A 14,827-nucleotide genomic window follows, 5' to 3' on the forward strand; every position below is an offset into this window, starting at 1 on the left:
TGTTCTGCTTCTTGGATTATATTGTGATTTATGTAGTGTATTATATACATGATACATTCTAAGTTTTGTATCATATATTACTATTTGTCTATGCCAGTGATTAATCTATAGTCTCCTTAGATATGGAATAAATCCTATCTAATTAGGATGCGTGCCCAATACGCAAACACACTGGTTGCAACCGTGAAATTCAGGTCTGCTCTGTCTCAGCGATCTCACACAACTTCTTAAACACATGGTGATCACTACTGTGCTGTACTAAAATCTGAAGGTTCCACACAGAGACAACAGTCACCATCTGCCAACATGTAAACAACTCCTCTGCCCACAACCAGCAGGCAAACAAGCCCTAGTAGGGCTTCTCAACTATAAGCCTCTAACACATTGCCTTGAAATTTAATTTCAGTATTTCAGATAGCCAGCATCTGGACATCTGATGACCCCTGATAGTTAACTGCTGGCACTAGTACAGACTCACTCATGCCACAGTGTTGCCACACCACAAGCCAGCTCTAGGATCACTTGGGCCTCTTGCACTGTAATATGATTCCCACCATCACCACTCCAGTCTGGGTTAGCTAACATCTTACAGTACCAGGCAAGCCAAACCTCTCCTATGCACTTTTGCTCTCAGTTTGATGCAACCCTAAAAGCAGGCTTCAATGCAAGTCCTGACTCCCACCTTGCCCAGTGTGGTCATTCTGTGTGACAGAGCTCCCATGCGAGATTCACAACCACTCAATTCACAATCTTCAGGGTAAACACAGATAACCCTGGGTAGCAGCAGCAGGGACTTGCTGCATGTCCAAGGGCAGCATCTGGCCTCCTTTCTCAGAGACCAGCAGCCTTAAGACTAGCTTCTGAAATCTTCCCAGAAGAAGCAGGGACATAGCAAGCATAAAGAGCAGCTAACTTCTGGAGGCAGATCACATCGTGTTCCTGAGCTGCCCATGAAGGACAGGCTACAGAGGGAGAAGGACACTTAGCAGAAATTGCTCTACTAAGAATTCATCTCTGTCACTAACAGAGAGGGTAAGAGTCTCTTGAACCTTCACCTAACAGGTTTCCTGAGCAGCCATTAGCTCAGGAAATTTGAGGGGAAAAAAATCTTGAGACCAGAATCACAGCAGAATATAAATACCAAAAAATGTTAAGGGCCTGCTAAAAAAAATTATTACATAGGCAGTAAAGACAATTCATGCACTCTCTTAATTCCTATTTCAAACATACAACCCTTCACTGTATTCTTGCATAAATCTTTGTATTCCCATCCATACAGCAACAGCCTAGCAATGTTACACAATTTGGCACCTTCATTTTGTCTGCCTGGCAATACTGAGTTTGATTGCTTCAATTCCTCACTTGAAAGTATTTTCAAGGAAAAGCTGCATGTAAAAAAAATCATTCCTAGAATAAAGTCTAGGATTTTCCAAAACAAGGGGAATTACCTTAAATCTGTGTGTTTCCCCAAAAGAACAAACTTGTGTTTCTGCAGCCACTACACACTGTGTATTCACAGAATCACAGAATGTTAAGGGCTGGAAGGGATCTTGAAAGATCATCTAGTCCAACCCTCCTGCCAGAGCAGGATCACCTATACCAGATCACACAGGAACACATCCAGGCAGGTCTTAAATATGTCCAGAGAAGGAGGCTCCAAAACCCACCCAGGCAACCTGTTCCAGTGTACTGTCATCCTTACAGTGAATAAATTTTTCTTTCTGTTTCCATGGCACTTCCTACACCTCAACTTCCACCCATTGCCCTTTGTCCTGTCATTGAGCATCACCAAGAAAAGCCTGACTCTACCCTCTTGGCACTCACCCTTTACATGTTCATAAGCATTAATGAGGTCACCCTTGGTCTCCTCTTCTCCAAGCTAAAGAGCCCCAGCTCCCTCAGTCTGTCCTCATAAGGAGGATGTTCCACTCCCTTCATCATTTTTGTGGCTCTGCGCTGGACTCTTTCAAGCAGTTCCCTGTCCTTCTTCAACTGAGGGGCCCAGTACTGGACACAATATTCCTGATGCAGCCTCACCAGGGCAGAGTAGAGGGGGAGGAGAGCCTCTCTTGACCTACTAACCACATCCCTTCTAATACACCCCAGAACAGTATTGGCCTTCTGTGCCACAAGAACATGCTGCTGGCTCATGGTCCACCTTCCACCCACTAGGTGGTTTTTCTTTTTACTGCTCTCCATTGATCAAGTGCCAAAAGTTATTCAGAGTAGGGTTTTTTAAAACACATGTTCAGACTGAAATGGGTTGATGATTGTGCAAAACATGTGACAAGAGAAACTGCACCTATTGCTACATTCATTCAACACTGCTCACCTGTCCCAGTCTTGCCTGTACACTAGTGGTTAGGGCAAAGATGACTAAACGCACCATTTTGGTTTTCTTGGTTTTAGCTGCACACTTAAGATGACTTGACGCTCTACATTTAGAAGGCAAGAAATACTTCCTAAAAGGAGGCTTAAATGAGGAACAATAGAAGTCTTACAGAGGAGCTCTATGAGACATTGCTATTCCACAGCCACCATATGAAGGGAAATATGAGGACAACTGTAATGGGTTGGGGCAGATCCCCTCCCCACCACAGGCAGAGGGGCACAGGGAGGGGATCTGCCCCAACCCATTACAACAACTCACCAACTGGAACCTATGTGTAGGTGAGAGCAAAAACACATGTACTGGAATTCTGTAGGAGGTGGATGACCAACTGACATGTGCAGAGAAATGTAAGTACTATCTTGCTTTAGATACTGTACTATTTATCATAGTGCATTACAAAACAAGGCAATTTGTCACTACCATGTAAGTTAAGTACATTTGCAAGTTTAATCCACACAGGACAAACCAGAGGTCTAAAATATTTCCAGTTGTAAGAGATCAAAAAAATTATGGACACCCAAATTTACATTCTTATTCATAATAAAGGCAGTAATATAAGCTCATTATCTGGTATGCAGAGACAGCTTGCAAACAAAGCAGCTACAGCAGGTATCATCTTTTTAGGTGACCTGTGGCAGAGGAGCACTGGAAGGAGACAGTCACTGTCTATATAGAGGACGGGATGGGGTCACTGAACTTGATGGAGGTGAAGGCACTAGACAGTGCATATATCAACTTTTAGAGATACCAGCTTTCCTTATTATACCTTCATTAACAGGAAAGGCACTTGTTTTTGTGCAGTACTGTCATTGTACTCTTTCTCTAAGACCAAAGAAAAAGGCATTTCTAAAATGGTAACAAGACACATGAATATGAATAGGAGATTCAGCTGTTTTGTTGGAGGAGTTGTTAGAAAAATACCTGAAGGAGACAGTGAGGCAAGGATACACAGCAAAGGAGCAGGAGGAAATGAATGAGTCCTCTCTAAGTCTCAGTGGCAAATTTCACATTTGTGTTTTCCTCAGTGCGCCTTTCTCTAAATACAGCCTTTATACAACACAGAGAAAAAAAAACCTGCAGAACACTGAAAGCAGCTGGACTCACTCAGAGGATAAAATCCAAACATGCTTACTACTACACAAATCCCCCATTAATTTGCAGTAGATGAAGGGCTCTGCAGCGACGAGGCTCGTACGCTCCCACAGGTTACCGCGGCGGATGGCGCCACTCGCGAGCTCAGAAGTCGGGCTCCCGGGCCCGGGGAGGTGGCGGGACAGGCACAGCCGCCTGGAAGCGGCCGCGCCCCCGCCGCCAGCACCGCCCTGCGAACCAAGCTGACGGGAGACCCCAGGCCCCCACCGGGCAATCCGGCCCGACGGCCCACTCGGGAGCCCAGGCATCGCTCTGGTAACTCCTCAACGTTTCCCCACGGCCCCATCCCTATAGCCGGGCCTCGCCGCACCCTGAGAAGGCCGGGACAGCCGTCCCCTCCCGCCACTCACCAGCTGCTTGAGGTCCTCCTCGGAGAGCCCCGCGTAGCGGTACCGCTGCTGCTCGAACTCGTACCGCGTTGTCTTCACCACCACCGCCACCCGGGACGGCCGGAACCCGCTGCCTGCCGCCCCTAGCCCGCCGTAGCCTCGCCGCCGCGGCGCGCACGGCCCGGCCACCACTGCCCCTCGCCCTGTTGCCGCGCTGCGAGTGTCGGGGCTCAACCCATGGAGAGTGAAGAGGCGCTGGTGGGTGCCGCCAAAAAGCGGCAGCCCCGGCAGGGCGGAGGAAGTCCCCGCCGCCCGCCGGCAGAGCAGCAGAGAACGGCGGGCGGCTGCCCGGTTGGTGAAGCAAAAGTAGCCGCAGAGGAATCCTCGCAGAGAGGACATGGCCCGGGCTCGCTCCCCGCCCACACCGGGAGCCCGCGGCCGGCAGCCCGTATGGCAGGAGGTACAGCACGGCGCTGCCTGGCGGCAGCTGCCCCCACTCTAAGACGGCCTCCGCGCCCCGGCAGCTCTCAACACACATGGCACGACCGCCCCGCAGCACCCCGCCCCTGCCCGCGCGCAGGCGCCGCCTCCTCCAATACCGAAAGAGCGGCGGCAGACACCCACCCGCGGGGAGGCGGGGCGGGGGCGGGAGAGAAGGGCGGGAGCGGGAAGGGGAGAGCTCACGAATCGGACTCTGCACCGCACGCTCGTGCGTTCTTCTTGGCCAACCGCGGCGGCCGAACGGAGGGAAGGCGGGGACGGCGCGTGGCAACTGACGAGCCCCCCAGGGGCTTGTCCGTAGAGATTGCGCGTGCGCCTGGGGCATGGTGTTCTACCGCCTGCCTTCCGCGGGCGGGACGGGCCTCGAGGCACGTAGGCTGGGGCGCGGACTGCGCCTACCTGGCGGCCCTGGACGTGATGCGGGGGTTGGGTACCCGCAGATGGGCTGTTTGGCTTTCCCGTCTCAAAGGGATGTCACCTCGCAGCCCTTCTGCTTCGCTTCTGTCTGTGCTAGCAGTTTGTAATATAAAGCCATTTGCGTCTTGCGTGTTAACATGAGACAGAAGTTGGTAGTAAGCAGACTGAAAATGCCTCGGTCGGCCTCGGTGAGGTGCCTCGCTAGTAAGCCGGCTTGCTTCGTTGTTAAACTTCTTTAAGGAAAAGACCTTTGAAAGAAAGCCACATCAGGTTCTTGATTTTAAAAGGCCTAAATACAGCGTCCTGTGAGGATCTGATGAGAAACGTATTTTGAGAAGTCCATCTCAGGATTAAGCGCACAAATAGGATGGTGAAGGCAGCAGGCGTGGGTGAAGTACATGGTCAGCAACTCTGAGTGCACATCAGTCTGCATTTTGTGAGTCCCAAGTAAGAAAGAAGTAATCGATCCTGAGTCACTTTTTAATACTGTAAGCAAGCTATCAAGAAATACTTCAGATTTTTACATCATTAGTAATAACTGCCTTCGCGGGAATTGATTTTCACGGTGCTTTGGCGTTGACAGCCTCACGTATAGGTTTTTCTCATTACTTGCCTTGTGCCTGATTTTACCCTGGGGGAAATCAAGTCCTCTGAACTCTGGGGAGGGGTTGAAGCCACAGCTTTTACTTGTCAATGCATCATCCTTCTGCACTGCTTTATTAAGAATCTTAAGAAATGAAAGTAGCTAAAATCATTCAGTCCTTCCCTACTTTCGTATAGCAACACAAAATCTCCATTGAATCTTTACTGATGGGTATGAAGATTTGCTGTCTACTGATTAGCTTAGCCTTGAAGTAAACTACCACAAACCAGATTACCAGGAAAGTAATTAAACATAACTAATTCCTTTGCTAACTAGAAAATACCTCATTGTGTAACTATTAACTTTTGGATTTTAAGAAGCAGTAGATAATAAAAGGTCCTAGAGACCAAAAGGGTAAGAAGAGGTTTTGAAAATTTACAGCTCTGTTTTTAATGCTATTTTATAACTTATTTGGTCTAGGATTCTGTATTTCATGTATTACCTATTTATATAGTTAACTGTTTTGACCTTTGTTTGAAAATCAAATTAGCTTCAACCACTAAGGCAAGCTTGAATATGAAGCCGTATCTTACTCTGAGGCCATAAAATTATTACATTATCGTCTTTTGAATTAATGACCTCAACAAGCATTATAAGCATAAAATATGAAATATTTATTTCTGAATGTAAATTCAAAAGACTAGATGGTATCTCAGTGTTCTGGAAGCAGTGCTGAGATACAGAGCACAGAGTGATTGATCTAAGGTCCCTAGAAGGAAGTCTCTGACAGATCAGCTGAAGGCTACACAGATCATCTGATACCCTATGAAAACTTCCCACAATGCTGTAGAGTTTGTGGAATGTTACTTACAGTTTGCATCTTACTTTGTAAGTGGACCTATTTTAAAAATGTTCCCTTGGCACACTTTTTGGTTTGAGTATACACAGGAACAAGACACAATTATCCACCAAATGAAATTTTACTTACTTTGAGTTGTAGTCACGGTTTGTGACACGTGGCCAGTCCTTGGGCTCCATCTTCCATGACTTCAGAACAATACACTCGTGCATTTAGGGACAGATTCCCTCATACACAGCTAAATTAATAAGCATTGATATTTTAGCTTGGTATTCTTAGAGGATACAGGAACAGGATTCAGTTCTCACTGCATAAAGTTTTTAAGCCTTTGGCTGACTGCAACCAACTTTGTTTTGGGCAGAGAGTACTGTAAAATTCCATGTGGAAATGGACCATTCAATACTGCCTGCAGTATGGAAAATGTTTCTGAGTAATTCCCATTTTAGACATCAAGGAATTGTAATACATGAGGTAAATTTCAAGATACAAATCCATGGAAAACCAGACATCCTGAGCTCTACATTCTTCAAGTGATATAGGGGACTTAGAAAACCCAAACAGCTATGTAATAATCTATTCTGTGTTACAAAACAAGCTAACACTAAAAATTTCTGTGTAAACACTAAATTCTTTCAGCCATTACACTAGCTGCAAAACAGGCAATGCATGACTGTAGCAGCAGTTTTGCATCAGAAGGTTTCTAAATGTAGCCTTTGTTAATCCAAAGGAATGTGTATGCTGAATAGAGTGCAGTTCAAAACTACAACTGCCCATTTCTACTCCTTATTGAAGCCTTCTTGTCATCATTTAAATAATAATCAGTTAAATAATTACCTAATAAAATAATTTACATTTTCTAGCCTGTAAGTACTAATGGTACCTGAAAATAATAATGTTATTAATGTTAGTTGCATTCACAGAGGAGGAGGTAAACAAACCATCACAGTAATGCTTCACAAAAGTGAGTCCCCAGATTTCGATTCAGGCTGACCAGAGCTTGCAATTCAGATTATCCAAAGGAAAATCCCAGACTGATGCTTAGAGAACTTGTCCCTTGTGGAAGGTGAGACTCTTATAGTGCTGGTATATGAAAACATTGGCAGGTGTAGTCTGACAGAATTTCTGATCTCAGATTCTATTTATGTTTATTTGGGTTTTGCTTGCAATGTACATGTCCTAAACAATAATTATGGAGTTAGGTCATATAATTGGCTTCATAAATTCCAAAATAGAGAAGGATGCTTCAGAAGAAGCAGCATTAATGTAATAATTCTTATGAATGCAAATTACTGAACATTTTTCACACAAACACAATGAGAAGGGACAAGCTTTCTTGTCTGCACTTTCATTAGAATATGTTTTAATTAACAGAAATTTACTTTTCTTCCCACCCTTTACTTAACACAAAGCAAACTACACCATCCCTGAAGTGGTCTAGCACAACTGACTTCACTGTTTCAGGCTATCTGAATATGCTCAAACAGCTGAGACACATTGTTTTGTAAGAATAACTTTAATATTGTGAAAGAACTCAGGAATCTGAATGCCACTTTTTAGACAGACAACTGCTGCAGAACAGGCAGTGTATGTTTCTTCTAGGTTTTCCTGCCAGCATGCCCCAGTGGTAGGTCCTCTGAAACCTAGCTAACGAAAAGATGGTCATGTGCTTTTCTTCCCTCTCTGTGACAATACAGGCTATCAGAGCATGGAAAGCAATATCAAATGTGCTAATGGTTTTCCACGTACCCATTCATTCGAGATGTTACCTAACAATTCAAACAATACCTAAAACTAATTCAGAGGTCACTATAGACCACGACATAAAAGCCTGAGTGAGGAGATTTAGGAAGTGATACAAACACTTCCAAGAGTATAAAATAAGCCATTTAGGCTGTCCCATCCAAGGAGATTTTGCTCATAATCTCCGTGCCAGGTATGTATCCTTGTGTTAGGAATTGTTAGTTCTCCACTCTTTTGAAAATTATTACTACACTAATAGGTAGGAACGTCCACCTCCTTTGTGTACATAAATTAATCACTAGGATTTGTTATATATAAATAAAAAACATTTATCTGAAAATAACACTGAAGAACAGGCTGCTCCACAAATAGTAAAATTAATGACATATAGTTTATAGGGATTTGGGTCATGTCTCTACACCCCTCTTCAGACCTAGGCATCTGTCTTTCCATGGTTTCATTCTCTTCCCTCCCAGCAAATGCTGGAGCGTATTCACAAGCCAGAATGTGCTACTGAGCCCCACATGACTCACAGAAAATACCAAGTTTACCCTGAAACCTTTTTCTCAGAGGATACTTCCCTCTAATTTCTGTCACTCAGCAACTGCCAATTTCATGAAGAACTTAAACTGGGTTTGAGCTTGCTACCTCCTGCCCAGTTTTTCTGAATTTGAACAGTAGATGGTGAAGTGGGTCTGATGGGTAGACTGACAAGTACACAAGTATTCAAATCTTGTTTCCTTGGGAAAACAGGCTTGGAATTCTGCAGCATGGAAGGAACTGTGTGCAGGGAGCTCTAACTGGAGCACAAAACAAGGTAACTAGTTAAACAAAGCTGTAAGAAAATAGTTTATTGTTCAGGCATAAAAATTGCTGCTCCAGCTGTCACAAAATTACAAACTTCATTTAAAAAAACAACAAACAAGTTAATATAGTGCATATTAACATACCTTCAGTCTTGAGAAGCAATTTTAGTGCAATGGGACTAAACAGAATAAATAATTATGATACCAAGAATAAAAATTTGTACCATAAAATATGTCTGCACATATATGCAGTTATAGGTCCTCCATTATCACAGTATCAAAACACTTCAGTTAAAGATCTCTTTTTCTCCTCAGCTTTTAGTAGGAGGGACTTCATGTTTGAGTCTGTGAGTGCACATAAGCATGTCTGTTTCTGTGTACACTTTTGTATATCTGTAGGAATCTTGGGAAGAGGCAAACCAGGACAGTTTATTTGTGAATGATCCTACAGCTTACTCCTTAAGATGTGGGAGCAAATGACACTGTTTAGGTCCTGTGTCTGCAAAAGTCCTGTTGTGCCTGTACTGTAATGCTCCTTCATTTGCCAAGGATTTTACAACTGTGGTTGAATTTAGAGCGATACCATGACTCTCAAGTGCTTAAATCCTGCTTCACAGAAGGCTTTGATTATCAGGACAGACTTTGAAATCAAACTCTGCATTCAGTGCATAGCCAGCTGAACTCCAGGGCAAAGTTATCATCATGACCTCTTGCTAAATACATAGGGCTGCTGTGTTTTACAACTGCTGAAGTTTTTATAACATGGAGCTTTGTTCCTCAGTATCAGTTGCAGCAATTAAATATGAAGGTCACTGTTGCAAATACCAATGTGGTCAGGAACGAGATAGACGGAAAAGGACACAATGTACAACTAGTTATGAAGACAACATTTTTGTTATTAGCAGGCTGAAGAGTCAAAGAGAACCCTAGTGCTTCAATATTTGACACAGGTGCTCTGTTGTGAAGCAAAACTCTAGTTCCATTTAAGCTTACCATTATCCAGATGCTAAATCAATGTCAGCCAAGTGCTAATTTTGGCAGGCTATTTAGGATTCAGCGTAAGACAGATGCTAGTTCAGCTTCATCTGGATGCTAATCTTGACAGGACACAAGGAGTTCAGGAAGAAGATGGTATAATTCCAGCTTCATATTATATTCAGATGGGAAAATGAAATTGTAAATTGACTCTCCAGGCATGATTCAACTTTCACAACTGAGCTTCAGATATTTCAGAATCTTGTTCCAGCTCTGAGGATGACAAAGGAACAATGTTTGGTAAGCAGCAATACACAGGGCAGCAGAGAGTTGAAGTAGTGATTACAGATGTATTTTCTTCATCTTTTGACAGAATGAATACACAACACAGCATAAATGCTGTTCATACTGCATATGGGTTCATGAAGCCTTGGAATCTCTTTTACAGAGTCACTGGGTCTTTGGCACTGTTGGCAGCCATTAGAATGCACAAGGTACCTGTTTCAAGGGATGGTGCTATTTAGGGACAGCTAAAGCTAAGGCAGAAATAATCTCATAATCTCACGCATTTGAGGTAAATCTCTATGTGGATATTCATACATCTAAACAATTAACAGTGCAGGTTCCTGAAGTGTGCAACTGAAAGAGTGTTCATGAATGCAAGCAAATGCACTACTGGATTTTAAAGCTCATATGCTCCTAGAACTGGATTGCAGTTCTTTATTGCAAATTCTCCTGGTGCTTACAGCTATAAAAGCAGTTGTGTCTCTTTGCCCCTTAACAAAATTCTACAACCATCACACAACTCCAGATATTTTCAAAACAAACAGAAAAACCCTTTGTTTTGAACGCTGATTTCTATGGCCTTGGTCAAGCTAAACTGCTCCCAGTTCTGCTTGTATGTACTTAAAACCAAGATGATGAACATTGCCACACAGTTTTAATACATGTTTTTCAGTGAAGCCTGACTTAAAGCTTTCCGAATCTATCTTTTAAATGACATATATAAGTAACAAATACCTCTTCATGTTTATTATTAGCTCATGGTTATGAGGTTTTATCCATCAATATGATGAACAATCATTTGTTCCCTATAAAAATCCTTAGTTTAGTAATGCATCTACATATATGTAATTCTAAAATCTGAAGCCTTTTTAACAGTTCCTGAATATTGGAAGCCATTATGTCATTCCCAGCTTACTGCAAAGCAGATTGACTGGAATCCTCCAAGGTGTATCTCAAGTTTTTTGTCAATGTATTAAACTTAAGCTGTCCCTAAAAATAAATATTTGTTTAAAAGTCATAAAGCAAGTGCATCTGCCTTCCTCCGTCCAGGGACTGAGTCAGCTTAGACATGTTGGGAAGATGATTTCCCAACCGTGCTGTGTAGCTTCTGGTAAGTGTAATGGAGGTTGGAACTAGATGATCTTTAAGGTCCCTGACTCAAGCTATTCTGTGTTTTTATGAACAGACTTCAGACTGCTTGCAGTTCCATCCAGAACAATCTGAAAAAGAAATGTTTAAAATCTTGCTGATTTGAGCATATCCATTCTTTGAAACAATCTGGCATTTCATAATAACCAAAGCAGTAGGTTAAAGTTTGGATGTGATCAGGTCCTAGTTTAGGTAAATACCTAACTAGATAACACAGGATTTTTCACAAATATTTGAGCACGTGAATAGTGAATGAAGCCTGTGACCCACCACGTCAGCAAAGACAAGCATATAAGCACTGCAGGCTCACATGTCTAGACAGGACAATGTGTCTGGGATGCAAACCTCTTGCTCTGTATGGAGTACACTGTGTTAACACTTCATAATAGATACTTAGTAAACTGTGAGAAATCCAACATATCCTCAAACAACCCATTAGTCATAATAAAGTACCTAGGGGTGTTTTTGGTGCATAATATCCATGACTTTCAGACATCTGCAGAAAGTAGATATAGATGACTGATTAATGCTGGACATGTAACACCACTATCTTAGCATCTATTTAAAAATTGATGATACCCTCTGGCCAATGCTAAGTACATACAAACAGTTTCAAACCTCTTACAAGTGAAAAGAAATGCCTTGCATTTCTGAGAATATTAAACATGATTTCCACCCCTGTTTCCTGATATGTCAGTATTTAAAGTCAATGAGAGAGCTGTCTTTTCTTGTCTGCTTTCAATACTACCAATACCTGCTGGAAAGAATACAGAAATCTGGGCTCCAACAAAGACATTAATTCTTGATTTTCATCAGTTTTAATCTTTATCAGGTATGTGTATGTGTATATGTATGTGTTAGATTTATGATTTGGAATCCTTAACAATTGCTAAGGATTTAAATTAAATTGACAAGAAACATCAAAAAAGTTTTTCAGGAGTTCCTGTGGTGTTGCTGAACAGTAGTACTTTAAAACAGAATCATAGAGTGTATGGGGTTGGAGGGGACCTCTAGAGATCATTAAGCCCCCTGCCAAAACAGAATCACCTAGGGCAGGCCAAACAGGAATGTGCCCAGGCAGGTTCTGAAACACTCCGGAGGAGACTCCACAGCCTTTCTAGGCAGCCTGTTCCAGTGGTCTGTCACACTCACAATAAAGAAGTTGAGGTGGAACCTCCTGTGTTCCAGCTTATACCCATTGTTTCTTGTCCTATTACTGGGTACCACCAGAAAGAGTCTGGCACCTTCATCTTGACACCCACCACTCAGATACTTATAGACTTCTCAAGACTAAATAGCCTCAGTTCTCTCAGTCTTTCTTCATAGGAGAGCTGTTCAAGTTCCTTTATCATCCTTGTAGATCTCCACTGGACTCTCTCCAGTAGATCCCTGTCACTCTTCAACTCGGGAGCCCAAAACTGGGCATAGTATTCCTGGCATAGTCTCACTAAGGCAGAGTATAGAGGCAGAGTGGAACTTCCCTAGACAATCTGGACACACGTTTCTTGATGGACCCTAGGATACCATTGGCCCTCTTGGACACAAGGGCACATTGCTGTGCCATGGATAACTTGTTGTCCATTCCAAGGTCTTTCTCCATGGAGTTGCTTTCCAGAAGGATGACCCCTAGTCTGTACTGGTGCCTGGTGTAACTCCTTCTGAGATATAGAACTCTACACTTAACCTTCTTGTACTTCATGAGGTTCCCCTTTGCCCAGTTCTCCTGCCTGTCCAGATCTCATTGGATGGCATCACAGCCTTGCAGTGTATCAGCCACTCCTTCCAGTTTCATAGCACCAACTTGCAGAGTATTTAAAATACTTTAAAAGTATTTCACTTGAGAATAAAAAATGCTCTTGTAATGTTTAAATCTTTATAATCACCAGCAGATGACAGACTCCTAATGAGGCAAACATGCCAGGAACGTGTATAATGGACCAGAGAACATATCTAAAATAAGACAAAGGTAGCAATTCTGCAATGACACTCTTCAGTTCTTAACATAAGTAGCCTCCAAAATCCATGCACTTCTTGGTGGACCCATATGACACACACTATGTCTTTTCACAGTATGGTTTTCTCTTAAAGTCTATGGGTATGTATGGAAAGACTAATTGGGACTTACCTAGTTCTAGATTCCAGCAACTCTGAATTCACTCTAATAGTTTCTAAAAGAAATTATATGGCAGGAAATAGAAGACACATCAAACAAAAGATAGAATCTCTCAATCAGGATGAAGTTAGAAGATTTAAGAGTTATTGGTGAGGTCCATTAATATTAATATTTTTGTTAATTGTATTTTTTAATTTGCTCTAAAACCTGACATGATTATTTTTTTTTACTACAGTATAATTTAGTGTTTTTCAATATATAGAATAACATTGAGTCCAACCATTGACCTGATACACTATTGCCAGCAAACCAAGTCTCAAGGTACCATGTCTACACATTTTTTTGAATAGCTACAGGGACAATGGTACCAATATCTCCCTGGGCAGACTGTTCTAATGTCTAACTACCCTTTCCGTAGTTGTAGAAAGTAATAAGGTCTCCCCTCAGCCTCCTCCTCTCCAGACTATACACAGTCCCCTCAGCCGCGCCTGTTCTCCAGACCCTTCTTCAGACACTACAGCACCTCAGCGTGCTTCTTGTAGTGAGTGGCCCAACACTGAACACCACTTGAGATACAGCCTCACCAGTGCCAAGTACCTGGGCATAATCACTTCTCTACACCTGCTGGCCATGCTATTCCTCATATAGGCCAGGATGCTGTTGGCCTTCTTGGCCCCTGGGCCACATTCAGCCAGCTATGAACCAGCATCCCATGTCTTTTTCTGCCAGACATATTTCCAACTACTCTTCCCCAAGCCTGTAGTGTTGCATGGGGTTGGTGTGATCCAAGTGCAACACCCAGCACTTGGCTGTGTTAAACCTCACACAACTGATCTCAGCCCATCAATCCAGCCTGTCCAGATCCCTCCGTAGAGCCTCTCTACCTTCAGGCATAGCAACATTCCCATCCAGTTCAGTGTCTGCCAAGGTGCACTCAATCTCCTCATTGAGGTAATTGACAAAGATATTAAACAAGACTGGCCCCAACACTGAGCCTTGGGGAACACCATTTGTGATAGCCAACTTGATTTAATTTCATTCACCACTCTCTTTGGGCCCGGCAAGCCAGCCAGTTTTTAACCCAGTGAATTGTCCACCCATCCAAGCCAGGAGCACTCGGTTTCTCTAGGAGGATGCTGTGGGAGACAGTGTAAAACGCGTTAGTGAAGTCCAGATAAAGAAGATCCACAGCTTTTCCCTCATCCACAAAGTGGGTCACCTTTTCATAGAATAACATTAGGTTCATCAAACAGGCCTGCCCTTCATGAACCTATGCTGAATAAGCCTGATGACCTGGCTTTCCTGGACATGCTACACAATGGCACTCAAGGTAATTTGCTCCACGACCTTCCCAGAGGTCTGTAGTTCAGGATAAAGGCAAGGGGACAGAGCTTCCGGTCGCTGCGGTTGCCTGTAATTCTAGTGCACAAAGATCCAGATAAGAAAAGGACTGTCAGTATCATTTGGTTTGGTGAACGTGTGCGTGAGATGTGGACTGGACAGTCCGGATTCACAAAGCAAGTGTA

General features: G+C 43.1%; 1 protein-coding gene across 1 annotated transcript in view; it reads right to left on the reverse strand.

The window, feature by feature from the left end:
* The window catches only part of NADK2 (NAD kinase 2, mitochondrial), a 41,433-nt gene extending 36,998 nt beyond the window's left edge, over positions 1 to 4,435 (reverse strand). Inside the window, exon 1 of the mRNA XM_054178250.1 lies at positions 3,895 to 4,435. Within this exon, the coding sequence (XP_054034225.1) occupies positions 3,895 to 4,272 (378 nt within the window). The 5' untranslated portion in view covers positions 4,273 to 4,435. The remainder of the gene's footprint in view (positions 1 to 3,894) is intronic.
* Positions 4,436 to 14,827: the final 10,392 nt, after the last annotated feature.

Source organism: Dryobates pubescens, chromosome Z (genome assembly GCF_014839835.1).
Source record: "Dryobates pubescens isolate bDryPub1 chromosome Z, bDryPub1.pri, whole genome shotgun sequence".
Classification (NCBI taxonomy): Eukaryota; Metazoa; Chordata; class Aves; order Piciformes; family Picidae; genus Dryobates; species Dryobates pubescens.